Source organism: Corvus moneduloides, chromosome 8, assembly GCF_009650955.1.
Source record: "Corvus moneduloides isolate bCorMon1 chromosome 8, bCorMon1.pri, whole genome shotgun sequence".
NCBI lineage: Eukaryota > Metazoa > Chordata > Aves > Passeriformes > Corvidae > Corvus > Corvus moneduloides.
The window spans coordinates 27125152-27152188 of NC_045483.1; the positions used below are offsets into that span (position 1 = coordinate 27125152).

The window sequence follows — 27037 nt, forward strand, 5'->3', positions numbered from 1 at the left end:
GAATTTGTTGAAAAATCACTATTTAGGCTGGAAATCTATGGGCACCTCAAAGCAGAAGCAGCTTTTGAAAGCAGGAAGCAAATGTATGTTAAGGCAGAAAAATGATGCAGTGGTCATAGTCTGTTTCCTGTGATCTAAGATGGGACTTCAAAAGGAGGGGGGAAGTCCTTTTGTATGCTTTAACAGAAGGCTACCCCTGTGCTTAATAAATTCTAGATAGGAAACTGGTGTGTTTTAAGTGGAGCTTTGTGTACTCTGTGAGTATTGGTCTGTGCTGTTGAATGCCGGCCAGTGCAGGGACACCAGAGGGTACCCCAACCCTTTCTGGTACTTTCCCAGCATGATTAAGACCTGCTATGTGTTCCTCACGGGTATTTCCCCCTCTGTCAGCCGCCCTCTCTCCCTGCCCTGTGGGAACAGCTGCCCCACTCACCCCACAGCTGGCCTGAGGACAAGGATTTGAGGGAGCTGGTGGCCCAGGAACCTGTGGCCACCCTGCTCCACAGCAGTGTGGGAGGGAAAGAAGCATTCCTCAGTACAGAGCATCGATCACATATCTCAGCGTGTTCAAAGAAAGTGCAGCCATTTGAGAACCCATGAATAGCATTCTCTGTTCCTGCTACTCTGTCCTCCTGTCTTGGGATAATTTAAAAGTATTTTTTCCCTGTCTTTGAAAGCTAAACATTCAGGACACACATTCAGGAGTTCTGCATGTGACTACTTCTAACAAAGAACTTCCAGTCCACTTTAAAAAAATGTGTGTGTGTGTGCACCCCCACACGAAATTTAAGGTATCACGGTTGAAAGGGTGCCAGGCCCAGCTGTAAATGTTCTCTTAATGAACAATGCAGGGTGGAGTGTAAATACTGGAAAATCCTCAGTGGAGGAACCAATCATGCAGGGAGGCTGATACTCAAACACCAGGGAGGCAGAGAGGAACTCACTTTCAATTGCACAGCCAGACCACAGATGTTCTTCAGCCACGGGAGAAAAGGACCACATGCTACTAAAATCCATTAGTCCTCTTGAAGTATTCAAGAGTGGTAAAAAGCAAATGGGTCATTTTGTCCAAGTCTCTATTTCTCCCAACAGCTGAGCAAAGCACAAGTGACTGAGATACGCGAGGTGCAGTGTGGCAGTGCCTGACAGGAATTTCCCACTAAGTGTGTAAGGGTGTGCCTGCTACCAGAGTTTCCCTGCTTGGGAGCTCAGTGCAGCTCCAGCAGTGGTGAAATGAACTAAAGCACGTGAATCCCATCTGGATGGAAGCACAACTGCAGCAGCTTCCAGACAGAGGCAAACTGGACACCTGCCACGGCAGTTTTTGTTAACCAGCTTGTAAATGAGACATAACACACACTTCGGTTGCAATTACTTTTTAATGGAAAAGTCTAATCAATGTTTTACATAAATATCAATTAGTGACAACAAGTCAGTTGAGTAAGTAAAGGAATACATACCCCCAAGTTTTAAAGGCTCATAATGAACTGACAAAGAAGCACACAATGACAACTATACGGAATTGATTAGAAGAGGTGGGCTGCACATCAATCACCTTCATTAAGTTCAACTGCTAATCAGATCAGGCTGTTACTGGAGTTAGTCACAGTGCAGTCTTCCCATGCAGCAACAAGGACACATGTGAAGGGGAAAGTGAACTTCTAAAACACCTCTCTGCCTCCTGCAGAAAGCCCTGGCTATGAAAGTACAAAAGCCTCAAGTGTTTTGCTGATGTTAAGCCCTTTCAGGGCCTGGTTTCAGATGTGCAGTCTCCCCTTCTCAGACTGAAAACTTACTTTTAAATGAATGCACAGGCTCAATCAGACAGGAATGTGTTCACACTGCAGAGTGATACCAAGGTCGGATCTTAATAATAATTTATTTTCTACAGGGTTGTGAAGAACTCAAATCACTTTTATTCCCAGGCAGGCAGCAGGGATGGGGAGAAGGGGGGCCTATTTTCATAGTCATTAAGAGTAATTTGTTAAGTGAGTAGAAGCTGCACCAGAAACAATGGAACTTCACAGTTTTTCCAAGGAGCCTGAGAGGCATGATCCACATTTTCATCTAACATCTTTGCACTCTTTCCCACAGGCTCAGAAGGCTAAATATCTGAAGAGGTATTGCTCATATTTTATCCACAGCTTCAGGGAGATCCGAGTTACTGGACCCCACTTTCACATACATAATCACATGGAAACCACAGATTAAATACTTTTAAACTGCATCAGTAGGAGCCACAGGTTGCCACGTCAGTGTTTCCCAATTAAGCAGCATGACATGAATCTGCTGAAAGGTATCTTATTCCCCAAATATTACCTTTAAATATTAGGTGGCTAAGATGCCTGCTTTCCAGTGGTTTAATCAGTAAAAATTCATTATGAAATATCTAGAACTAACAGAAACACATTTCATTTTACAGCTTTTTCAGTGACATTCAAATAGTTTGTAAATGCTGGGGACACAGTAGGGTCTGATCTACTGATGCATGAAAATTAACACCCTACCCTGTTCTCTGAAAGGCTCAAAAATACACAAGAAAAGTTTTGATACAAAAGTAAGTCTCCTGTCGAGTGTTAGGTCCCATAAATCCATGTCTTTTTCAAAGTCTGGACTACATATACTCAGCTGGGAACTGCACCAACACAAGATGCAAATGAAGCCTCCACAGTGAGCAACTGCTCCATAAAACAAATTGCTTCCAGGTACAGCCTAAGTAAGCTGGAACCCAACGCATGACAAAGTTGTAGCAGCTGAAAGGAACAGCAGCACTTCTGAAGTCACTGTCAAAGGTGGATGTTCCACAGCACCAGGAAGATTCTGCTTTATACCTGCACTGGCTTCAACATACTTCAAGTGACAACCCATTAAAGATCCTTGTATTCCCAATAACAGATACAAACTTGCTAACACCTCTATTGCATCAGATTGCTTATGGTCAGTGGGTTTACATTTCAGAATCAATGACAACAAAAAGGGATCTTTTGCTCCGTAACTCTGTTAGATAAGGAATCTTTGTTATAATTTTAGAAGAGAAAGCAGACGGCCTAACACAAAACACAAGCACTCAGCTGGCTGCAGTCACTCAGCATGATGTGCGACTGATAGCAGGAAGAGGATGACTTCAACACTTCCAGTTCTTCACATCTAAACAAATTTAAAATAGGGTTATTCACTTTGATAAACAGCAAGCAACACTTTGGGGGAAAAAAAAAGCCAACTATAAGATACCCTGGAAAAAAAGTGATACTAATATTCCTCCTAGAACTGAGTATCCTACCTTTTAGGGTTTGAAGTACTCCTGCTAAGGACCATTTTCATTATTTCAAAAGCAACTACAAAGAATTATCATCAGAAAGGAAAAACATGATGTCAGCTGTAAATACATTACTGAGATAAGAAAGAAGCTGCCTGGAAATTTACACATTGACTCCACATCTTAGTTGCAATGGAAGTTACCAAGTGTCCATCAGTTGAGAGATTTACACAAGACCAGAAGTAATTCCCTCCCTGGCTTGTGATCAAGAGAGGAGGAATAATAACAAAGGAGAATGGTCCAAGCTGTTAAACAGGTCTATGGGGAGGGAATTACTACACTGTTAAACATCACATTTAAAGAACTGAAGATGACCATTAGCTGCCAGTGTCTGTGTTCTGTACCCCCAAGTTATGTTTAGGCTTAGCTGTTCTAATACATTCTGCATCCTACCTGTAAAGGAGACCGATACAGCCATTTTTCGTTATCTCCGCTGAGTTTCATACAGGCAAAAAGGTCACAAACTGTAGGAAGGCCAAAGTCCTGAAAGAGAAGTCACCTTAATTACCAACCTGAACGTAATTACATTCTCATGTCTCTTCTGTAAAGTGTTCAAAAAACCAAACCTGATTTTTGAGTCTTTGAGATTAATACTTTCTTCATTTAGTACAACATATTAACTTGTTTAGTGCTAAGTAACTAATAATTGTGAAAACATTAAAAGAGCCGAGAAACCTGAAAATCTTCAGTCAGTATTATCCAGAAGAGCTAAGACTTTGGAAGAAAAGGAAGTCATTAAATTCAGTAAAGCAATAAACCTGGCACATAAGACACAAAAGTATCAAAAACTTACGCTCACTTGTGCTTTCTTGCGCAGAAGCCATTTATCTTCCACTGGAGGTGGGTTTGCATTTTGTTGGTCATTTGAAGTCAACACCCAACTGTTTACATTTAAGGGGAGGTGGAATGGAGCCAGGAGGTCTAGGAAAGGACTCTTGAAACTCTTGTCTGCTTTTTCCCGACTCTCCTTTTCTTCTGTGCTTTCTGCTTTGTGCTCAGTCTTGGCCAGCCAGCTTGTCAGAGGCCTCTCGAGCAATGCTTTCCAGGGTTCTGCGACCTCTGCTGAATAATCTGCTTTCTCTGCACTCACAGGTTCCCCTGGGAGCTGCTTTGAGGGGCTAAGCCAGGAACTGGCAGGAAATTTGGTCTTCTCATGCTCAGGGTCTGGTACATCTTTCTGGCTGACTGGAACTCCGTTTTTGTCCTTCCCATCTTTCTTCAGAAGCCATTTGCAAAGAGCCTCTTTTCCACAGTTTTCATCACACACACATTCTGAAAAGCTGGCACACAGATCATTAGCTTTGCACACATCTTCCACTTTAAAGGGGGCCTGGGGATGCTGAAGAAGCCAAGCATTTACAGCAGATGTAGTGGGCGATTTCTTTCCATCAAGATGCTCATTCAGGCACTTCAGATTTCCCAGGTTCTCAATTTCCACACTTTTGCTCTGGCTGCCACAACAACTGGTACATGTTTCAGCTTTGAGGAGCCAATCATTCAAATTGCATTCTTCCCTAAAAGGTTTAAATTCATTCTTCCATTTCTCCTCTGAAGCAATACTTCCATTTTCTGTGTCAGGAGTAAGCAGCCAGTCAGAAAGGTCCATCTCTTCTTGTCCAAGGGATTCTAATTCCTCCACCTTTCCAATAGTGGAAAAGGATGAATTGAGAGTAGAGGTGGAGTCCTTGCGACCAGGGGACTCTGTCTTCCCAGCAACATCACATTGCTGACTGTGCAGGAGCCAGTTCTCCAAATCCTTTAGATTTCCCCAGGCTTGCTCAAAATAACAGACTTTGGAAGAATTCAAATCCTAGTAAAGACACATTGAAATTCATCTATTAAAACTGAAAGGCAATGTTCAGTTATTGTTTGCATAGAGCTCGGAGCATTCAGCTAGTAAGTGCCAAAGCATCAGCTGAACATGAGACAATGAAGAGTTCTACAGAAAGTTTAATTCCCACCACATTCTGCCTGCAATCAGATACTGTGTTTTCCCCTGTTAAAAACCAGGTTAGTGCACAGAAGGTTTACCTGGCTGGGCTCTGACACACATTTTTGCGTAACCCATTCCTCAAGATTGGTGCTGGGAACATAGGGAGCCTGGCACACACCCACAGGCCTGCTTCCGAGTAACCACTCAGCCAGAGAGGCACTCACTGTCCCACACAGTGTCTGCTGCTGAGAGAGAATGTCTTTGGTTAGGAGAAAGACTAATTGCTGAGCCAATCTATGGTGAACATCAACACAGGCATTCAGCATCATGCATCAGTATTTCTGCACCAAAAGGAAACACAGTCCCTTCTAATTACGAAAAAACCCATAGGAATTGGATAGTTCCAACATCAAGGAACATTCAGTTAAAAAATTGTCAGTCACACTCCATATACACTTTCACACTGTGTTCTTGCCTGTCTGTTCCTGGAGCAGCTACAGTATCAGATCACTCTGCTCACCACAGCCACTGGCTACTCAAGCATCTTAACAAACACAAGCCATTACTCAAGCTCACTTAACATGCTTGAGTTCTCCTCTTTCCTCTAATGCAATTAAACACTCACAGACACAGGTCAAGCTCACCTGCTCACAGTTCATTAGGGCACAGTTCTGCCCTGGGAACCAGGGAGAAGCATTCTCTCTCTCTGAGGTTTGCTGAAAGAAAAGTAAACGTTAATTTAAATCTCCGTTTTGTCCAGTTTCTAGGACAAATTCTACAATAAAGCAGAAGTAAAGCACAGTTACACCTGCTCAGTGCTTCATGGCTAACAATGTTCTCAACATTTACAAACAGAATGGAGAAAGATTGACTATAAAAATACTACCTTGAGTCTGCTTCCTTTAACAGAATTGTCTCCAACAATACAGGAAATATGCTGCTTACATAAGAATCCCAAAATACTTCTATAACAGAAAGCATCTACAATGCTTTAACTATTGCTAGCTAAAGAGAACAGTAACAAATTTTCATTTGCTGGAATAGAGAAAGAATGCAGTAGTCATTCCCTCAGCCTCTGCCAAAATACATTAAAATAACATATACATAACTAAACTGAGGGAAAGTGAGAACTACATGCAACAATTAATAAACCACTGTGTATTTATTATACAGCTAAAATTATATGACTCGTGCACAGGATCCATTCAAGCTGTCACTAAAAGCAAAAATAGCACTTGGAATAGATTGCACTACTGAAAATAAATCTTTGAGGCAAGTATTCCAACCCAGGGAAGTCCTGGTGCTTACCATCGTTTTAATGGAACCAAATGAGGTAATAGCTTGGCGAAGGTAAGATGTGTCAGCCTCAAAATTCAAGATGGAAGACTCTTCAGGTTTAAGTGTAAGACTTTCCAGTCTGAAAGAGTAAGGTGATAGTTACAGAAAGAAAAAGAAATTACAATATTCTTCATCCATTCTGTTTTGGAAGTCAGTCCATTATTTCATAAAAAGGCTTTCAAGCTACTTGGCAGTTATTAGGTAACAAAAAAGACTTTTAATATGGCATACAAAAAAGAAATGGCTATCTACAAACCAAGAATAGAATAAATTGCCAGCAAAACACAAGTTTCACCTTCTTACTTCAGCTGCCATCAACAACTAATATTTGAAATAATCTGCATAAGTGAGTACCTCTCCTGCTCATTATAGTCCTGATTTATTACCTCAGACTTTTTTGAAGTTCTTATTTCTAGGAACTATTAAAAATGTAGGAACAGTGAGATCTATTATTAGTTCTATTAGAATAAAAAATCAGATTCAATTGATAAGTTAAAATAAACCCAACTGTGTTAACTTGCATCATAAAATCTATTTACCTCTCCAGGCAAACTGAAATCTGGTTTGCCAGTTCGTTACTGTAGGAGCGTTCCAGCTGATGAATAAGGCAATTGAACTGTCCCAAGTACTGCGTGGAAGACAAAACACACATTATTGTTTCAGCTTCCAGGATCAAAAGTGAGACAATACTTGCAAGGACAAAGTTTGCTTGAAAATGCCAGTGCAGCAACCGACAACCAAGCCTCACCCAGTAGAGCTGCTGTGCCTGCTGCTGCAAGGCCTCCTCTTTGAGCTGCTGGATGAGATCCACCTGCTCCAAGAGCCACACCTCACGGCTGCGCAGGCATTCCAGCTGCCGGCTGATGTGGCTGTGGATCTTGGCCTTCACCTGTCAGGGAACACGCACATTTCTACATCTGTCAAGCAGAGTGAACAAGCATGTGCTGCACTGATTACAAACTACTGTTTGTCAGTGGCAAGTGGTATTTTTAGAGCGATTTATTTCTCAAAAATTCATCCCAGTCACCCACAGCACCACATGACTCAGATCAGTAACAGTTCCAGGGCTACCTTTAAAGAGGTATCAAAGAATACTGTTATTTGTAATCTCTCTCTATTCTGATCTTTCAACCACCAGCTTTTGGAAATTCTGCATGCCTAAGCTAGTAATACAGGAATACCTTTAAGAAGAGCATGGCCAAATGACACAGCAATGTGTTTGCGAATCGCTAGGAAAATTTCAGACCACCATGATAATAGTAAGTATTCTGGAATAATAGAAACTTTCATTGAAGTCATGTTAGTTATTAAAACATCTTTAAGAAGTATTTAAATTAAGATAAAGAATTTTAAATTACCTCCCGCCAGTTTTCTTTAATCTGCTGTTCAGCTTTGACAATTCCAGATATAGCTGTTTCCAAGTCCTTCTTTGCTTGAAGGCACTTTGCCAGAGTCTCACTGCTGCAGGAATTTCTATTTCTATCTTGTGGTGGACTCATTCTTGAAGTGTTCCTAAAACACAATGGAAAAAACTATTTCTTAATAGTTTCTATTCCTCTTTAACAGAAGAGGAACAGCATCATATGAAGAACCATCTGCTCTACTTCACTATAAAGGTGAACAAAAAAACCCCTAAGACCCTACACAGATGCAAGTTTTCTAAACATAGATAAAGCTCTCCTCCAGGAGCAACAGCCATCTCTCAAACACCTCAGCCCACAGAATTTGCACAATCACAGGAAAACCAACAGATATTTGACAACAGCTTCAGCCGCAGGAGTTTAGGCAATCCTCCCCTGCCAGCCACCTTCCTCCTGCTTTTATGCCTAGCCAGCAAACTCCAGAGCTGAGGGGCTGGTTAAGGGAAGGTTCAGCAGCAATGCTGGAGCTGCGGGAGAATGGCCCAGCCGGGGGCAGGAAATATTTCAGTCACCCTTTTTTCCTCTGCAGGCAAATGAGCTGGCTCCCATAAATGAGAAAATTCCAATACAGTTTCACCAACTGAAAGCCCATGTGTTGCTACAAAGATCACTCTTTACTAAGCTGCAAAGGCCACAACTTTTAACAGCTACCCATTATTTTGTCCTGGTCACAGCTGTGGTAGCTTAGTCAGCTTCGGCATAGTCTCAAGTAAAAGGGGCTCAAATACAAAATTTCTACAGAAGTTATACTGGTAAGGATTCTGCAAGTAAGGGGGAAAAGATAGTATAGATTTTTAGTAAAAATGGGAAGGATCAGCACTTTTCCTCAACAGTGGGTTATTTTGTTACCGAAGAGTTTGAATTCTCCTGTCAGTTTCATGGGATTCCTGAAGCACTAAACATTCATAGTATTCCTTCTACTTAAAACAAGTCCTCAGCAATGACAGCTATGGAAATTCCCAGCAGATTTAAAGCGTACACATGTGCCAAGCTAAAATGTCACAGATTTTACCACGACTCTAGACAGAAGTGAAAGTAGTTTTGAATACAAGACAACCATAAGCTTGTGTTCCCAACCAGCTATTTAGTCGGCAATTTCCAGGCCTCATGATCATATAAACTGCAACCCAAAAATCCTTCTACAGCCAAGATCCACCAGACAGATATTAAAATGTGTTTCAGACAGGAGAGGGCTAAGCGTGGCTTGCAAGAGCAAGGTGACAGAAAAAGCAATGGTCACTGTGGGGCAGGAGCAGAGGCTGCACCTCCCTTAGTTCCCTCAACACCATGGGCTTCCTGTCTCTCCAGTGCCTCCAGACATGAGACATGGACTAGACACAGAAGCCACCCCAAGACCCTGAACACAACTCAATCCCATCCTCACCATAACATCTCATCTTCTAGGAACTGCAGAGCACAAATACAAGAGAAGAGAACTCAAATGGAATTTTTAAGCTTATGTTATTTTGCACCAAATCAGACAGGGTGCAGAAGTCCAAAATACATAATTCTCCATGCTGTGCTATGAATGCCAGTTTTGTCCCAGTATTTGCACACCCTAACTCATTCGCAGGTTCACTTCTGTAAGGTTTCATCATCTTCACCATGCTAGTCACGTTCAAAAAAGGTAAGCTAACCTTTCTCCTCACAACACTCCTTAGACTTTATCTTGCTTTTCAACTCTCATGTTCAACCTACAGGAGGTAGGAGCCAACAGTGTAGGCGGGAGCCCTAGTCCTCAGATGTAATCTAACAGGTAGATTACAGCAATACACCCAGCCAAGAAAACAAGGATATCAGACACCTTAAAAACTATCGTAAACTCAAAAGTAAATTTTAAAAATCATATTGATTATTAATTCATTTATTATATTCTCACGTAAGTCAAAGTCTGAAAGGCTAAATGTAACTATCATATTTGCTCACATAATAGACAATGTACTTAAAACTCTTGTGAAAATTATGTTAACCTACTTTATCATACTCTTCATTAGCAACACCATAATGGCACAATCAAATTAAAGAAGCTTGCACACGCTTCTCTAATGATCTCTGAAACTATCGTTTGTTGCTTTTCCTGTTTTTCGATGATAGCAAGAGACTCTCTCCGGAATGTGTAGGGAGAATGAATGCTGAATGAATTCCTCCAGCCAGCCAACTGCTGTTAAAATGGCTCTTCTTAGGCTTCGTCGAAAATTAGCCAGTAAAACTCCCATGTTGAGCATGAGAGCCAATCCACCTTTCTTTTCAATTTCCACAAACCTCTAACAAAACTAAGTGAGGGCAAGCACCTATTTCCTTGTTTCCCAGTTTCTCCCAAATAGCACTGGGAATTTAAGATGTTTTCAGGTCACATGCTCTGAAACACCCGCGTTCACACACTTCGCCTCAACAGTTAACAAAATACAATTACTTCTGCAAGAAGACACACAGCCAGCAACACACACTCACTTGTTCTGGCCATTTCCGTGCCACCAAACTGTTTCCAAGCACACGGGGGTCCCCCCAGTCCCCGCTATGTGCGTCACGGGATGCACACCCCCCACCAGATAAGCTCGCACTTACTTTCCGCGCTCAGGAAGCAATCCCACAATGTCCTGTTTATAACAAGGCTTCCATTCCCAGACTCCCGCTCCGCTGAGGCACGGCCTCCGGAATGCTTTCCAGAACGCACCCAACCCTGCAAATTCCGCTCCAAGCCCTGGCTCGCCTTATCGCGGTGGCCCAGCCCGCGCCCCTCCCCGGCCACCGCGCCCGGCCGAGCGCGCACGTCGGCAGCGCCGGGGCGGGCCCGGGGCCGGCCGCGACCCCCGTGCCGGGCGGGGACCGAGCCGAGCCGCATCCGCTCTGCAAAACACCAAGTGCCTCCGAGCATCCCACCAGCACTTCAAACCGCGAAACCTCAAGGTTTTGCAACAAAACCGCTATTTCTTGCAACTTCAGAAGCGCGGCAATGTGCCTCCTTAATGCAACAACAAAGCAGACCCGAGCGCCAAGGCATCCAGCGCGGACGCAGCAGCAAGAGCTAGAGCTGCGAGCCGACCCAGCCGCCGAGCTCAACCTTCCGTCCCTGGCCATGCACAGCCCAGCAGTGAGGCTCCCCATCCAGCACTGAGCCTGCAACGTGCCGGAAATCCTGACACTCGGAAATCCTGAGCCTCTCGGATGCAAGTTAGCTCCTGGAAGGACCAAAATGACATGCACACACATACACAACTCTTGTTACATCGACTCTTGCTTCCATAATTTCACACACACAGCTGAGGAAAGCACATAGAATGGCCTCGGTTGGAAAGGACCTTGAAATCATCTCGTTCCACTCCCTCTGCCATAGCCAGGGACACCTCTCACTAGACCAGGCTGCTCAGCACCCCATCCAGCCTGGCCTTGAACACTCCCAGGGATGGGCAATGTAGGTGTCCTTACCTGCATGTAATCAGTAAAAATGTTATAGCCATTAAACCAAAAGAACTGCCTGAATGATGCAGGAAGATGGTATTATTGTTCCTAGGAAAACAACTACCAGTTTTTACAGGAAGACTTCTGACTTGCTGGAGAGCTGTCACCCCAAGACCCTGCACCCACAACTCCTGCTCACAGTATTACTTCTCCTGGTGCTCTGTGCAACCTCCTGACTGCCTACACTCCACCCCTGAGGTGTTAATTTCCATAGATCAGAAACTACTGGAGAAAAATAATTTTCAGCTTTTAATTAAGTATCTGGTGGCTGGGGAGCAGAAGAGGAGGAGACAACCCTGCCTCTTCTGCACAGTCTGCAAACAGGCCAGCAGGAAACTGGTTTTACCAGCTTTCACTCTCAGCACAATCATCCCTGCTGCCCTTGGGAAGAGCATTGTTTTCCATTTCAAATGGGTCACCTCAAAAGCATGGCTGTGCAGAGCCTTTGTTGGGGAAAGGCTTCTAAAGGGAACGAAGCCTCCCATCGAACAGGCTCTATTTATAAATGTGGAATGACTTCTTCCATTTGGCAGGACAAGGCTGCTCCAAAGGCCTCTCTGACCTGTCTTTATGTGGCTTTAAACCAGCTGGCCTGTTTGAACTGAAATCCCCATGGATTTCCATCTTACCCCACTAAAAAACAGTAGTTCTTCTTAAGAAGCTCTCCCAAATTAGGTACGTGGGAGCTGTGGTCAGGGAGTGAACTACTCTAAGTACACGAGCTGAATCCTGGAACTTCCCATTTACATCCAAGCATAACAAGCACTTTGTACAGTTCAGTATCTGTGTAATGTGCCAGTATCTGTACGCAGCTCCAGATGAGGGGATTATTTTACTCCAAAACAAATATATAACACCCTATTTTTTAAGTTACAAGCTGTGTGAAGGAAAAAAAATAACCTTGAACAGTTCCAAGTAAGAGACAAAGTGAAATAAACACCTTAAGGAATAGTAACAAAAGTTTCAGGTAAATACATTTTCTAAAATTCGGGTAGTTTTCACCTGTCTGCACAGTATATGGTCTGTGGCACAGATCTGAACATGTGTGACTACCTTTTCTGCCTATTTTAGCCCCAAAATAGCCCAGCCAGTGCACAAAGTACTTGTATTGAGACACTCTCACAAGACCTGGGCTCTGAACAGTCACAAGTCACTAATGCAGCTGTGAACAAGTCTGATCACCATTTCATTCCATCTATCATAAATGTATGTTTTATGCACAACAGGCATATAAGTGAAATCACAAAGTATCTGAATATGAAGGCCTGAAATCTCTATGCTATTACTACTGACAGTACCAGAGTGACAATACCCCAGAGTGGGAAAGACACACACTTATCTTAATACAGATTACACATTACAACACAATTATCTTCCACACTTTTGCACTGAAAACCCTTTGGAAAACAAGTAACAAATCCCTAGCCCTGCGTGAAGCATATGGCCCCAAAGACAGCACTGCCATGCTCTCTGCACATCCATCTATCCAATGTTATGCACTTACACCGTGATGAACAGTGGTTTTTACATGGCTGCCAGCTTTCTTCCGCTCCCGTGACTGCATACCTTACCCAAAGTCTCAAGGGAAGGCAACCTTGTTCCTCTGACAGCTTTTCTCTTTAGTCCCAGCCATAAACACGGAGTTTAAAGCTGTCAAACTGCTTAGCAAACCCCTGGAAGCTCTGGCTCACACCACTTACCGGCACCGAACAACACAGGTCGGACAAACTTTCAACAACCACGATGCGGCAAAACCCCGACCATTCCTAACCCAGACATTTACTGCTTATATAACGTCCGAGAAGCGCAGCTGCTAACAAAAGACTTTGCCTTTGCAATCAGAGACGTGGCTTTAGGAGCGCTCGCGACACAACCTCTCCGGGACGCGAAGAGAGCGAGATCAGTACAAAACCCCGTCTCCGTGTCCCGTGTGAGCCCAGCGCCGCGGAGCGTCCATTTCCCGACCGACCTGCTCGATCCAGGCCGGGTGCCTGGGCACTTCCCGCTGCGCGGCACGGGGTGCCTTACGGGGTGCCTTACGGGCAGCTTTACGGGATTGCTCTCGGATCCCCCCCGGGCGCCTCCCCGGCCCCGCCGGCCCCGCCGCTCCCTCACCGCCGTCCGCGCGCCGCTCCCTCAGCCCCGCGCCGTCCGCCCGCCTGCCCGCCGGCCCGCGCCAGTCCCGCGCGCTCTCGCGAGACCGCCGCCCCGCGCGCCCCCTGCCGGCGCGGCGGAGGGGCTGCGGCGGCGCTGAGGGAGCGGCGGGGGCTGTGCTGCTGCTGCTGCTGCTCCACGCGGCAGCCAAAATCCGGGAATCACGGCCGACCCGGCACGGCAAATCCCCGGAGCACAGAACGTGTATCATGGGCCGAGCCACCGGTTTGGGGCTTCCGCGTGTCCACCGGAAATCTCCCAGTGTACGTGGCTTGGTTTGGCTTTACACAGTACAGGTTTGGGGTTTTCCTTTCCACAAGTGTGAAGCCCGGCAGAACACCTCCCAGTACTGCCATCCCGCTTTCCAGCTGGGAAAAGAATCCAGTTACTCCTCGCTGCCCACGCGCGTTAGCTGGTGAGGGGCGAGGAGATCAGCTCAGCTGGTGAGGGGCGAGGAGATCAGCTCAGCTGGTGAGGGGCGAGGAGATCAGCTCAGCTGGTCAGGGGTGAGGAGATCAGCTCAGCTGGTGAGGGGCGAGGAGATCAGCTCAGCTGGTCAGGGGCGAGGAGATCAGCTCAGCTGGTCAGGGGTGAGGAGATCAGCTCAGCTGGTCAGGGGCGAGGAGATCAGCTCAGCTGGTCAGGGGCGAGGAGATCAGCTCAGCTGGTGAGGGGCGAGGAGATCAGCTCAGCTGGTCAGGGGTGAGGAGATCAGCTCAGCTGGTGAGGGGCGAGGAGATCAGCTCAGCTGGTCAGAGCGCGGAGCCGATGGCGCCGGGGTTGTGGGTTCGATCCTGGGGTGGCTGTTCAGGAGCGGGACTCGATGATTCTTGTGAGTCCTCTCCAATACAGGATATTCTGTGATTCAGTGAGATTCGGCCTTTCCATGACCACCCGGCCAGCATATGTGTGAAATGCTGCCTTTTGTAGGTGTGTGCACAGCACTTAAAGATTAGCAGAGAATGTATTGGGGCTTCAAGCAGAAAGGACTTCAAATGGAAATATAAGTAGCTGAGTACATGCGGTAGCTGAGTCACAATTTCCTACACATTTCCTCCTCTGGGCACAGACCAAGGAGCCGTTCTTTTGAACAGGACCTTGCTATTCAGTGCTGACATAAGAGAAAGTCAGCCACCTAATCCCAGATGTGCTGTTACCCTAGGAACCAGCATTTCAGGTACTTGGCTTCCTTGTATAAATATGTAGGAGACACAGGGTGTATTATATAATCCTTCTCTGCATATTTGGATTTAAAAGGAAAAATAATACCAACCCTGCCTGACCTTGGAAAACCAGCAGTGTTGTTGTGTCCGCCCATGCAGTTGCCCAGCAGGACTCTCCCAAGAAAAGAAAGCTGCCTCTTCTGGGCAAGCAGGCAGAGTGGACAATGGCAGGTTTCTGTCATGTCTTCCTAGGGCTTGACCAAGGCACTGTCATAGTCCAGATGGTTTGAGTGGTTTTTTGTTGGTAGAATTGCTCTGCACAGTACACTTTCTGTGTGGATTCATTGTGGTTAAGGTCATGCCTTTCCAAGAGGATTTGCTCTTTGGATACATCTTCCATCTTATCCCTAAAGGAATATCAAGGGTAAGGAACCACATACATATTTTAATGGTCTCTTTCCTCCCATTCCTCATGGCAGTACACACTGCTCCTCCCTCAGCCATACCCTTTGCCATGCCAGATGTGCCTTTTTACACAAACCTACATAGCAGATCAGAAAAAGAAATTTAAAATTACATCGGCTTAAGCAAAAGGCAAATTGGTGGTCTACTAAAATAGAGGCAAAAGGTTGGGTAGAGATGCAGTTTCATGGGAAAATAAACAAGATCATCTGCTCGTGTTAAAACAGCAGCAAAGATGGAGACATATAGTGGGCAGTTCCTCAGCACTAGATAAAACTGTGTATCAGTGTTCACAATAAGCCTCCAATAAGAGTATGAAGAAAAGCATTTTGGATACATAAAAGGGATCTACATACACATCAGAAATAGTTAATGAGGATAAAAGCCTGCAGCTTTTCCCTTAAGAAGTGTGACACCATGTAATGCACGCCTATACCCATGATTCAGTGCTATTTCTTGCTGAATGGGAATCCCACATATAGTTCTGCAGCATAAACTAATCCTTCCTTGATTTGGCAAAAGTGCATAATGACTCCCTGGTCACACTCAAAGACATTCTTCCTTGCTCATCTGCAGTGTGAAAATGAAGACCAGAGAGAGATTCGTCCCTTCCCATCCCTTGGAAACATGAGCTTCGGTGGAGAACTGGAGGCTTTTTCTGCATTTCTTAGGTATGGGCCTGCAAAACTCTACTACTGTGCACACTCAAACCACAAAGAACTTGACAAATATTCTCTGATGCAATTATTTTAGAGCAAATTTTATGGGGTTTAAAGAATGCTTCTGTTTTCTGTTCAGACCGTTCCTCTTTCAACAACTGTAATAATGTAGTTGAAGAGCATCAGCGGTGTTAACTTCCCTGTTAAATGCCCCAGAATGTGATTTCCCTGTTCTGCAATGCTACCACGCAGTTATTAAGCAGTCCATCCCTGCCGCGTAAAGGGGGAATAAGGGGGGCAGCAAGCCCGGCACAGCCGAGGCAGACCAACAAGCTGCCGGCTGCTCCTGTCACAAACAGCAGCAGTCCCAAGCGGAGTATGAAACTCTAGAGGAGTGGTCATTGTAGGCGTCAGGGAACCTCACGCAGCTCCCGCGGGAATCTCCAGTTTCCTCAAGGTCTGCCGCTGGAAAAGGACTGTTTTCCCTTTGTCCCTGCCAGCCGGGGTGCATGACCCTCCCTTCCACGTATCCTCTCTGACGTCTGTCCTTGGTCCCCTTCCAGGCAGGCCGTGACCTGGCACTCGGTCCCACAGCTGTGCACCAGATCCATCCCCAGCCTCCCCGCAGGGCCCGTCCCGCCTGTGGCCCCAGGGCGACCTCAGCCCCCAGCCCGCCCAAGGAACCGAGCGGAGCAGCCGCCGCTTGTGCTGAAGCTGAAGTCCAAAGGCTTCAGTGCCCTGCAGGCACTTTCAAAGCTCTCTGCGCTGTGTTTACTCCCCTTAAATCTTTGCTTTCTGTGTCGAGCTACCTCGGTGCCAGAGAGAAACGAAATGTTCTTGAGCTCCCACACAAACAGTTTCATATATAGACTGTAAACAGATGTTTTAATAGCCTTTTCCTGCACACCACACACAGCCTTTTTCCTTTCTCTAGTTTAGAGGTTTCTAATTTCTGCAAACTTTTAAATTGCTGTCTATTCATCTATCCTACTTCACATCGAACAAAAGTACAGACTACACCTACCTCCACACTCATCTTTCATTTAAAGAGGTTCTCAGGAAGGTCTTCTGTAGCTTCTCCAGCCAGCCTAACCAAAGGCAGAACTTCTGGAACCAATGGGTTGCATTTGTGAATTAGGGTCTCACCACAGATGTGAACAAATCTCTTACTTGTTATGGCCCAAACCTATCAATGCAAGAAATAACAGGCACAGCACCAAAGGACTCACACTAGAGGGAGGGAGGCATGTAAACAGTGTAGAAACAATTTTAACTAGACTAAAATTGTTTTCATGAAGCTTCAACCTGCTTCAGAAAACTTGTTCTATCACAAACATAGATTGAGCCTATAGTAAAACAGCAGTGTGATTTTGGTCACTAGACATTTTACAGCTCCCCCCAATATATATACACACACATATTCCAGTCAAAATTGGAACAGGAAAGGACTCATAGTGCAGACTTGGAACAGAAGGGCTGCGTTACAGCTCTAGGGTTTGCTGTCATTTGAGTGGGAAAGCAGGTTGTTGAACAACAGGCATCACACAATCGAAACAGATCTCTTCTGCTTTCTCAGAAACGTGTGTCTCATCTTTTCCCAAGATCCTTTTTAAGAAAGCACCTATGGCAGCACAACATTAAATTAACCCTTCATTCTGCTGTTAGAGTGAGGTTGATGCTGAAAAAAAGCATGAAATGTAGAAAACACAGATCACTATGTGGACAAGGAAGAAATTACAACATAACAAATTATAACATCACACCATGAATTTAAATCGATGTAGAAGCTTTTCTAAAATTGGATTCTCTGAGGCAATGGCATTTGTGGGATTTTCCAGACAATGTGAACACAAGACAGCATTCAAATTACCTGCACACAGGAATTTCTACCCAGTCCCAATCTGGAGTGCACCAGTTTGCACTACAACCAGCATCAGAGGCAGTGTAAACAAATTACCTACAAGCTTGCAAAAAGCCATCAGAGGAGGCAAAAGGCTTACTTTTTATGCATGTGTCATCACTGAGGGTGTTGTGTCTGTGTCAAGGGAAGGACCAGAAATGCTGTCGCTTTAAGGGCAGTACAGCACAGGTCAGGCGCTGGCACCCAGGCCTGCATAGTTCTGTGTGTTTCCTGCACCACAAAAAGCTGCCCGTCAGCAGATGTGTGCTGGAAAACACAAACAGAAGGGTGTTCGGGCAGGGGTCACTGCACCCCAAGCTGTGACCCCATCTCTGCTTTACAGTAAAAACTGTAGGAGGTGAGCAGGGACCAGAAGAAGGCAGAGAGGAAGAGCGGGTCTGTCCTGCGGAGCCGTCCGCCGGCGATGAGCGCCAGGTGGAGCTCAGAGATATAATCCTGGCCAGCAGGAGTGCACCGGAGCGCCTGACCCACATTCCTTATGTGCCACTACCTTTAACACCTCGGGAGACAACATCTCCCCTTCATCACACCCGTGACACCATTGTTACTGGAGTTGTCTGTAGTCCCTGTGGGCGAGCAGGAGGTGGCTGGAAGGGGATGGAAGTCTGCAGAATCGTTTCCTTGCTTGTGTCTCTCCCCTTTGTTTTCTAAGCTTCCTTCACATGCCATCTGAGTGGCACAGCACTGAAAGCCTGATAATAAGACAGATGACATCTGTTTAGGTCACACATTAGAAAGGATTAATGCTTCCAAAGACTTACAAGCTACAGCTTAGTACTCTGCTATCTGAACACATTGGCCCTGGTACATGTGATGGCTGTCAGCTCAAGGCTCAGCACTTCTACAGCTCGAGAAAGACGGAAGCCAAGCAACCATGGCAAAAGATATGCACCATTCCCTTCACTGATGCAGTAAAAGCTGCAAGTAACTGTGTGCCAAGTCTGGTGAAAGAGCTCCAGGGGAAAGAAACAATTGCACGACGCTGGTTTTTCCAGTGGCAGGGGTGCTACCCCACAGAAAATGGACATGCTCATTGGAGCTGGCAGAGGTGAAAAGGGAGCACAACCATTTTTAAACTGGGTGTAACTTCTGTCTGCAAGTTGTCTTCTGAGCAAGAAAAGGAACAAAATTCTCACTAATCCACATGTCACCCACAAAGCTTACCGATCTCTTTCCCTTGAAAACCACATGGCTCTGTAGAATTGCCCTGGAGAGGGGCAGGGGAGTGGGATGACCCAGACTATAGCATCATCAGAAAGTACCACAGCTCCCTCCCTCAGCAGGCATGAAGGGCTTGCAAGACACACAGTACTTGTGGACAGGCAGTACCTGCAGACACAAGCAGCCCAGGGGTCTGCACACAGGCTCACAGGCATTAGATTCCTCTGTTCTGCCAAGGGCAGCTGGATCTTGTGGCCTGTGTAAATAACAAGGCTTTGGAAGGAAGCTGAATAGGCACATTATATTCTTCATTTCAGATCCATAGTTCTGAATGGAGGGAAAAGAAATAAAATTTAGAAATTAATCCTAGACCCCTAAAGTCCCCTGAAAGGGAAAGACACAAGTGACTGATGCAGCAAGTTCCACTAAGTTATTTAACTAGTACAGTGAGAGTTGATTAGAATTATTTATTTCCAACTCATAAACCCACATACTGCCTCTTTCTCTCTTGCCAGTTAACAGTATTACTTAGCACTAATAAACTGCTTTCATTTTCAAGGGGCTTAAGAAGACAAATTAATCACCTCAACATGTCTGAAAGGAACAGATGGCAATGAAGTATTAACATTCCAATTTCACAGTTGGAAAAGCTCCTGAGATAGGGGACAGTAGCAGTGTCTGGAGGACATCTAGCCCTGTTTCCTCTGTGGAGCTAGGGTCCCTCGATCTCACCTCCACTCTGAGCTTCTGCTTTAACCCAACCTCACTACACATTACTTTTCCTAGAGCAAAGCTACACTGTTTTCCTTATTCAATCTTTAATAGTGAGTAACATCCTTCTAGAAGGCCTCTTACCTCAGCACATCTCCAGACAGGTCGTTACTGCTTTGGATTTAAAAGACTAAATGTCTATCCAATAATGCAATTAGTCCAGTCTGTCATTATTCTTACTGGCTATAAGCAGAGAAGTGATCAGGAAGAAACACATTGCTCTGTCTGTACAGAGGAGATGCTCTTTTTCCCTGGAACATCTTGGTTACATTTTGGTACAGAACAGCTGACTACCTTTCCCTCTTCTCACTCACCCCTGTCTCAAAGGACTGTGCAAAAGTGTTGTCTGTGGGGCCTTTTGGCTCAGCTGTACAACACAAACTTTCTTAAGCTACATCTGGAAGGAAGATAGGCTTTCTCTGGAGCAGGGTTTCCTAAAGCAAAATATGTTCAGGTGAGGACCAAACAAATAAATAAAATTATTTTAAAAGTAACTGATATGACAATGACTAAGCAACTGTTGTTTTGGCTCTTTTTAAAGAACTGATTTATCTACGGAAGGTTTTTATTTAAAGCATTGAGATAATACCCTCTATTTCAGTATTTAACCCCGCAGGCAAAGATTATCTCAAATTGAAACTGCAATGATAATAGTCAGTGTCAAATGTCTGACAGGTTTTGGCCTCTCCTTTAGGAATGGTAACAGTAAATACTAATTCAGAATGAAATGAATTATTCTAACACCTTTTCAGGACTATTTCAACAGAATACTGATATTAGTATCAATTGCCTTCAATCTGTGCTGAGCCACTGAGCTAAGCATCTCAGCCCATTATCATTCTCAGCCATTAAGTATCAATGTACAATGTACAGTGAGTTCCTTCTAGAGACATTAGTTAGTGTCTAGGGACAACATAACATATCCAAAATACTGCATTAACCGGGGCTGTTCTCCAAGGCAAAGAAGGCACACTGAGGCAAAAGAGTTAAGTACCCAGTGTGTCAGTGCATCCCTCCCTGAGGATTCCTGGGAAAGGCAGCCCCAATCTGCTCACCTGGAACTGGTACCTGAGCATTCAGGGTGGAGAGCAGAGGCAGCATGATGCAATGCAAACTGGTTTTCAAATGGGCTTGAGAAAATAATACACCCTGGTTTCACCCTAGCTTGGCAAACATCTATGTTCAGTTATAAATCTAGTGTGAGTTTTCCTGCTACTTTATTTATACTTAAGAGTAGACTATAATGGACTTGGATTTTCCTAAGTTAGAAAATATTACAAAACAGAGTCAGAGTACTCACATTTACAAGAGTAACACTTGAACAGAGAATACTTAATGTACAAAATGGCTGCATTTAAATGTTTTCTTAAATTGAACCCAAATGCAAAGTGAATCCAAATAACCCTGTTTTTAAGGCTCCAATCGTACAAGTGGAACAACTTGTTTTATCTCTGTAGCTAATATTAAGATGAGTGTTTGCTGTTGGGTTTTTTTCTCAGATTTCCATTATATTCTTGTACTTTAAACCTTTCCAAAAGTTTAGGAAGTCCTCAAACATAAACACAATTTTTTGTAAGTAACAGCAACCCTGATTAATAACCAGAAGATTCAGAATGCCCATAATGAGTGAGCATCTGTTTTTCTGGACTCGCAAATCATTGGTATCCTTTCCCTTTACTTGTAATTTATTTTTCTCATCCAGGAATGATAATCAATGTTTAGGACTAGTGTAGTAGCAAGTCATACCAATGCATAAACCAAGTAATTTACACCAGAACTGTATGAAATACAAGAGTTGTTCCAGGTTTTATAGCCAAAGCATTCTAGGGACTTCGCTGTATTATTCCAGTCCCTTTTGCAAACTCTCTTTCTGACCAGTTTGATACTGGTCCCATGATATCACCTTCCTAGAGCTGGGGGCTTTATTTTGGAGAAGTGCTTGGAATGGCAGGGGTGGGAAGGAGAATACAGATTATTCCACATGTCAAATAGTTTAAAAATATGGATTACAATGGTCATGGGAGGAAGGTACGCCACTGTTTTAAAGCTTTAGTTTGACTCTTCAAATCTTTAATTCTCCTGCACACTCAAGGACAAGCTAACTGACAACACAAGGCTTTAGACCCCTATAGTGCTTAAAATTCTCAAAGTGTAATGTTTGAAGAAAGGAAAAAAATCAATGTACAATATTCTGGACCATTAAAAAAGCCAATATAGGAACTGCTTAGCTAAACTCTAAATAAGAGCAGAGTAATTTTATTTAGTTACTCATTACTTCCTTTCTCCTATTAAAGCTTCAGTAAAAGGTATTTTAACATCCAGAATCATTATCAGAACTTAGATGCTCACAGCTGTAGAGGCATCCTGAGTAAGGCATTATATCCCAGTGGTTTCACACTTGGTATGTATAAAACTCATTTTGAGCTCAGACTTCATTGTGGCCAAAGTCCCAGGGTCTAAAGGAAGCCTCCTGAACTCAAGGTGAGTTTCACAGGAGCCAGCTCTGTTAAATCCCACTTTGCCCAGGAGTGAAAATTTGATCTTGAACCATTCTACATTATTAAATTAATGCATCACAGGACACTCCAGCTAGCAGGTCCTACATTTAACGATTTTCTAGATGAAATTTTAAAGCTGTCCTGATCACCAGGGCCTCTGGTGCATACACAAATGTCAAGTGAACATTTTGTAGACAGCCTGCTAACTAACTGGAACAAAAACCAAACCAAACCAACAAACCACAACACACACATTTGAAGTACGAGTGGGTAATTCCACAGCAGTAAGTTCTCAGACACTGCAAATTTTCCTTTGAGACACAAATGAATGTTTCTCTTCTCTCCTCATGAAAAATAACATTGCACATCTCGTTTCCTAAAGAATCTTAGACATTGACCAAGGCACATATGACACTGGAAATAGTATTCTCAGCTTCCTTGACAAACCTTTCACTTCAAACAGGCCCTGCACTATGGCTGCATTACACAATCATAACAGGTTTCTCACTGAACACTTGTTTGCAAAGTTGTTTTTAGAAGAAAGTAAATCTTTAAGCTGCCCAAATTACCAAGGCACTCAGAATAACCTTAGGACTGTACTTTGGGGAAGACACAAGGTCTCATTTTCAGCAGATGCTTGACGTCACACCAGAGAGGGAACACAAGACAGGCAAAGGTTACGTGCAAACTGTCCCCTGTGGCTTATGCAACAGCCAAATAATACTGTTTAGGATAGATGCACATAGAAAGAACTCACTGGAAATTACTTTTAATACAAGCAAACCAAAACTGCTCTTGAGTTGTGGGATATGGTGGTGCCACAGACTACTCTGAACAGCTTCTGTTTCAGGTCTCTAAACAAGCATTCAGTAAGTAATTCACATTACATTAGTCATCTTTGGTAACACTGTACACTTGTGTCAATCACTTGGTAAACGTAAGTTCTGGATATTTAGAGTGTAATTCATCATAACTACAAACTAACTGGAAAGTTGATGAAGCATCCTCCAACTGTACATGAGCTTGCTAAGGGAAGAGTTCAGACTAGCAACACTGAAATTACTTCACAGTTATGTAGAAAAAAGTTACAATTCTTTGTCATAGAACATTACACTAGTTTGGTTTTTTTGTCTACAGTTAAAGTGGGTTTATAGTCAGGATTATTATAAATTAACAGAAAAACAGCTGCCAAAACAATTTAAGGGAATATGATTGAAAGCTAAGAACTTTGATTAAAGTATACTTTTCCAACTTTGTTTTCTAACCTTAAATTATTAAAATACAGAAAAAAGTCATCATTACTTCAAAAAGATGCATCATTAAAAAAGAAGTTTCATTCCTTACAATACAGTTTAAAACTAACATAGAGGAAAACAGTGCTACATTAAATACAGTCAAGAGCATTTGGATAGCATTATTTAAGTATAATCTTATGTTCTCTGTTATATGGTCCAGCCATGGATTTTTCCTTGCTTTAGTGTATCTTTGATGATCACTGAACTTTTTCCATTCATTCTGGTACGGGCTGTCCATACATACTGCGTTAACACTTAAGAGTCAGCATTAATGTACAATTTAAAAGCAGCACAACTATCCTACACCCTACAGCTGTGCTCATTCCACTGAAGTACTGGAGCGAGCACAACAGCTTGGATATCTCAGGGAATGCATCATTGTTCTGAAATGCCTTTTTTTCCCAGGTTTTTCAGGGCGTGGCTTCGCATTACTTTTCTCAGCTGCCGCAGCAGGGTCTGTCTGGAATTGTTCTATTTGAAACTCAAGATGTTTTTGAATGGCTACCCCGAGGACTTCTGGATCCACAGATGCCCCATACACTTCCCACGTCATTCCTTCATCATCCCATCTCACTTCACGAACTGGAGATTTGGGGGCCTCCAAGTCTTGCTCCAGGTTCACCTCTGGGAACACATGTGAGTGACCTTCTGCTGCAGCCGCTGGGCTTGTTGCCACTGATTTGCATTCCATGGTTGGAAGAGTTTGTACCTCGGCATCTCTACGCTCAAGAGCTGGTTTCAGGCCTTTGGTTATGTCATTCATGGAAGTCATAGTCCACATATCCTTAGTTGTCACTACCATGTCTGCACCTTGCTGGCTGCTCAGGGCAACACAGGCAGCCTTGGCTTCTGGAGGAGCTCTCTCCTGCTGAGCATGTTGCAGTTGTTCTCCAGGAACATTACAGCACTTCAGGATTTTCTTGGCATCCAGGCCTGATTCACTTACTGAAGACACCAGCTTAGGATATGTCAGAATGTCTGAAGCAGAAAAGGAATGAAAGTAGCCAGGTTCTGCCTGCTCTTTTCCTGTCTCACTAATGGAGCACACCAACCGTGGGACGAGCTGTATGGATGGGATGGGCAAGGAGTGGCAGTAGGCTGGGATGGTGGCATCTGCCTTCAGGGTGTCCTGCCTGAGACTGCAGGGCCCCACAGAGTTGTTGTGAACTGTCATCACCATGGGAGAGTATGCAGAGTTTGGAATATTACCATAAGTCAGACCACCATGAATAATCCCAGGGGCTTGACTGAACATTGTCCTGTTTGGGAAACCATTTCCAGGCATGTGGGGTCCTAGAACAGCAGCGTGAAATGTTCCAGGATCTGTGTAAACAGTAGTGTTACGTGGAATACTGCCACTGTCAAAGGTATTTGTGGGTACTTGTTGGTCTCTAGGAAGAACTGGAAGATGAGTCACAAGGTTTTGGTAGTGAGATGTATTTTCATTTGTTTCTGATCCATATCTCTGTGTTTGGAAAGACATCCTAGCCACTGGTGGACCATGCCTGCAACCAGAAGAGCTTAGGCTGGAGTGAGTAGCACTGGTTTCTATGTGAGTGACGTAAGTCTGCTCTTTGCAGCTGCAGGTTAGGTCTGAGTGGCTTCTCTGAAGGGCAGTTCCTGATTCTTCCATTTTACACATGCTCTGCTGGTGAACAAAGCAGGCTGAAGAAACATTCTGAACAGTGCTGCTTTTTACACACATCTTAGTGTCCCCCACTCCTCGGGATGCTGAGGACTGTTCAGTGACAAGAACATGGTTTGTATTCTTAGTTCTGCTCTCTGAATGGTCATTGGCTGACTGGTCATTTACGGTTTGGACCTCTGATCCAAGTCCCATCATCCCAGGCTGTGAGAAGGACCAACCAGGACTCTGCACACTCCTTGCATCACTCCTGTTTTCCAGGATATGGCAGATGGTGCTACTATGGCTTTTCTTCAGCTCCTGTTTGTTTTGCCTTTCCTCTAAACTCCTCGAGTGCCCAATACAGGCCAGATTTGAGGAGCTCTTGGATAGGGGGTGACTGTTGACATTCAAGAGACTGTGACAAGTAGAACTTAGCGGGTCCTGGTAGGAATGGGTGTGGAGCTGGTAGCTGTCAGCTGACATGGCAAAAAAGAGAGATCTGCAGGAAATGGTAGAAAAGAAAAAGAAGCAATTTAAGTAGGAAATAAATGTACTAGAAACTATAATCTCTACTGACCTTCTGCTTGGGCTTCTTGCTTTTCACAGTTCACAAGTACTTTTTAAAAAGCACAGTACTCTAGTCTAGGTGTACTCAGACCAGTCAGTTTGCATTTTCACTTTCCCCAAAGAGTTTTTCCTTAAATTAGAGACAAGATTTATTGTAGTTCTGGGGTTTTTTTCCAATTCACAAAACACAAAAGGAAAAAATCCTCCTTGGTTCCTACCTTTTGACAATAACTGTCTCAACATTAACAAGTATCATCTCCCCAAATTCACTGGAGCCATTTTTGGGACATCCAGAGATGTTATGTAACTTAAGCAAAGACAGAGGTATTTTCATACTAGATAGCTTTTCACCACAGTGGTCATTAAGCCAATGATATTAACTGTATTGTCAAAACAAAAACAATTTTTAGTTTTTAGCCATTTCATTTAGACATTGTTATTTCAGAAGTTATCCAGTTGCTGCTGGAGCTTTTCAACCTTAAAACCTCAACAACTGAACAAGTTCTCCCTTTTCCCCATACCCTTCCTAATAAGCTTCTTGATATTTCATGTTACAAGAAGATCACCAGTTTAGTCCACTGTTTTCTCAGAGCCCACACAAGTGTACAGTAGGTATGAACAAAGCTGTTTTGACCCCCTGTGGCAGAGATGACATGAAACCCAAGGAAATTACCTCTGCCAGGCCAGTGTGAGGTCGCTGACAGTGTTCCCAAACAAATAATGCTGGGCAGCACTCCAGGTTGTGCTCACCACTGGCACAACAGGAGGTGGTGCAAAGAGGGATCCACTGAAAGGCTGGAGGTGAAATTCCCCTCTCTCTGTAAGGAGAGTTTGCACTTCAGCACTGCCTCTGTTAAGGGGCTCTTGGCTCTGTGCTCTTGGGCCACTCAGCTTTGCAAATCCACAAGTTCATGCTGGCTGTGGAAGGTGCACATTCATGGCACCAGAGGCAGGGTAAAAACAAAACAAGAACCTCTTTAACCAAAGTCTTGCAGTTTTTCTGTTCTTTTTTTTTAGTCCACTCAGTCACTTCCATTTTTAGAAAACCCTTGTTTCTACCAGTTGGTACAGTGTCCTATACATTATTAACATTTATGTTAGCAGTTTCACATCTGAGAGAAGTTGTGATTGAAGATTTTGAATCTCACCAGATTTAGCGATCCATTTTTTCTGATTGAATCAGATCTTCTACCAATGGACTACACATATTCCCTTGATGTCACAGAGGTGTTGCAACATTTGTACAACTAAAGTGATTTTAATATGCTTGTATATCTGTATCTATCCACACA

The 27037-nt window shown here is 44.0% G+C and overlaps 2 protein-coding genes across 10 annotated transcripts in view; both read right to left on the reverse strand.

The window, feature by feature from the left end:
* Window positions 1–1360: 1360 nt before the first annotated feature.
* On the reverse strand, window positions 1361–13629 carry NCOA4 (nuclear receptor coactivator 4). Of its 7 annotated transcripts, none has more exons than XM_032116306.1 (10): window positions 13583–13629; window positions 7946–8099; window positions 7336–7476; window positions 7127–7215; window positions 6558–6666; window positions 5894–5965; window positions 5348–5491; window positions 4116–5126; window positions 3710–3799; window positions 1361–3147 (listed from the first exon to the last, which is right to left on the reverse strand). In XM_032116306.1, the coding sequence occupies exons 2-10, from the start codon at window positions 8084–8086 to the stop codon at window positions 3142–3144; spliced, it is 1803 nt and encodes a 600-aa protein (XP_031972197.1). In that variant the 5' UTR covers window positions 8087–8099; window positions 13583–13629; the 3' UTR covers window positions 1361–3141. The 7 variants fall into 7 exon arrangements, with proteins under 7 accessions (XP_031972197.1, XP_031972192.1, XP_031972194.1 ...); XM_032116301.1 differs by having other exon boundaries at window positions 5348–5494; XM_032116303.1 differs by lacking the exon at window positions 13583–13629 and adding an exon at window positions 13437–13522 and having other exon boundaries at window positions 5348–5494.
* Window positions 13630–17674: 4045 nt separating this feature from the next.
* The window catches only part of GPRIN2 (G protein regulated inducer of neurite outgrowth 2), a 46114-nt gene continuing 36751 nt past the window's right edge, over window positions 17675–27037 (reverse strand). For 2 of the 3 annotated variants that reach the window (XM_032115862.1, XM_032115863.1), the window contains one exon: window positions 21421–25677. In XM_032115862.1, the coding sequence (XP_031971753.1) occupies window positions 23871–25661 (1791 nt within the window). In that variant the 5' untranslated portion in view covers window positions 25662–25677 and the 3' untranslated portion in view covers window positions 21421–23870. Of the gene's footprint in view, window positions 18519–19155; window positions 25678–27037 lie in introns of those variants that run through there. The other variant, XR_004241492.1, reaches the window with a different exon arrangement.

Excerpts from the sequence above, each read along its gene's own strand:
- NCOA4 (XM_032116301.1), bottom strand. The coding sequence starts at position 8,086 with ATGAGTCCACCACAAGATAGAAATAGAAATTCCTGCAGCAGTGAGACT. Across the intron at positions 5,966-6,557 it reads TTGGTTCCATTAAAACGATG|CAAACCTCAGAGAGAGAGAA; the intron begins GTAAGCACCAGG and ends CTTTTCTTTCAG. Across the intron at positions 3,800-4,115 it reads TTCTGCGCAAGAAAGCACAA|GACTTTGGCCTTCCTACAGT; the intron begins GTGAGCGTAAGT and ends CTTCTCTTTCAG.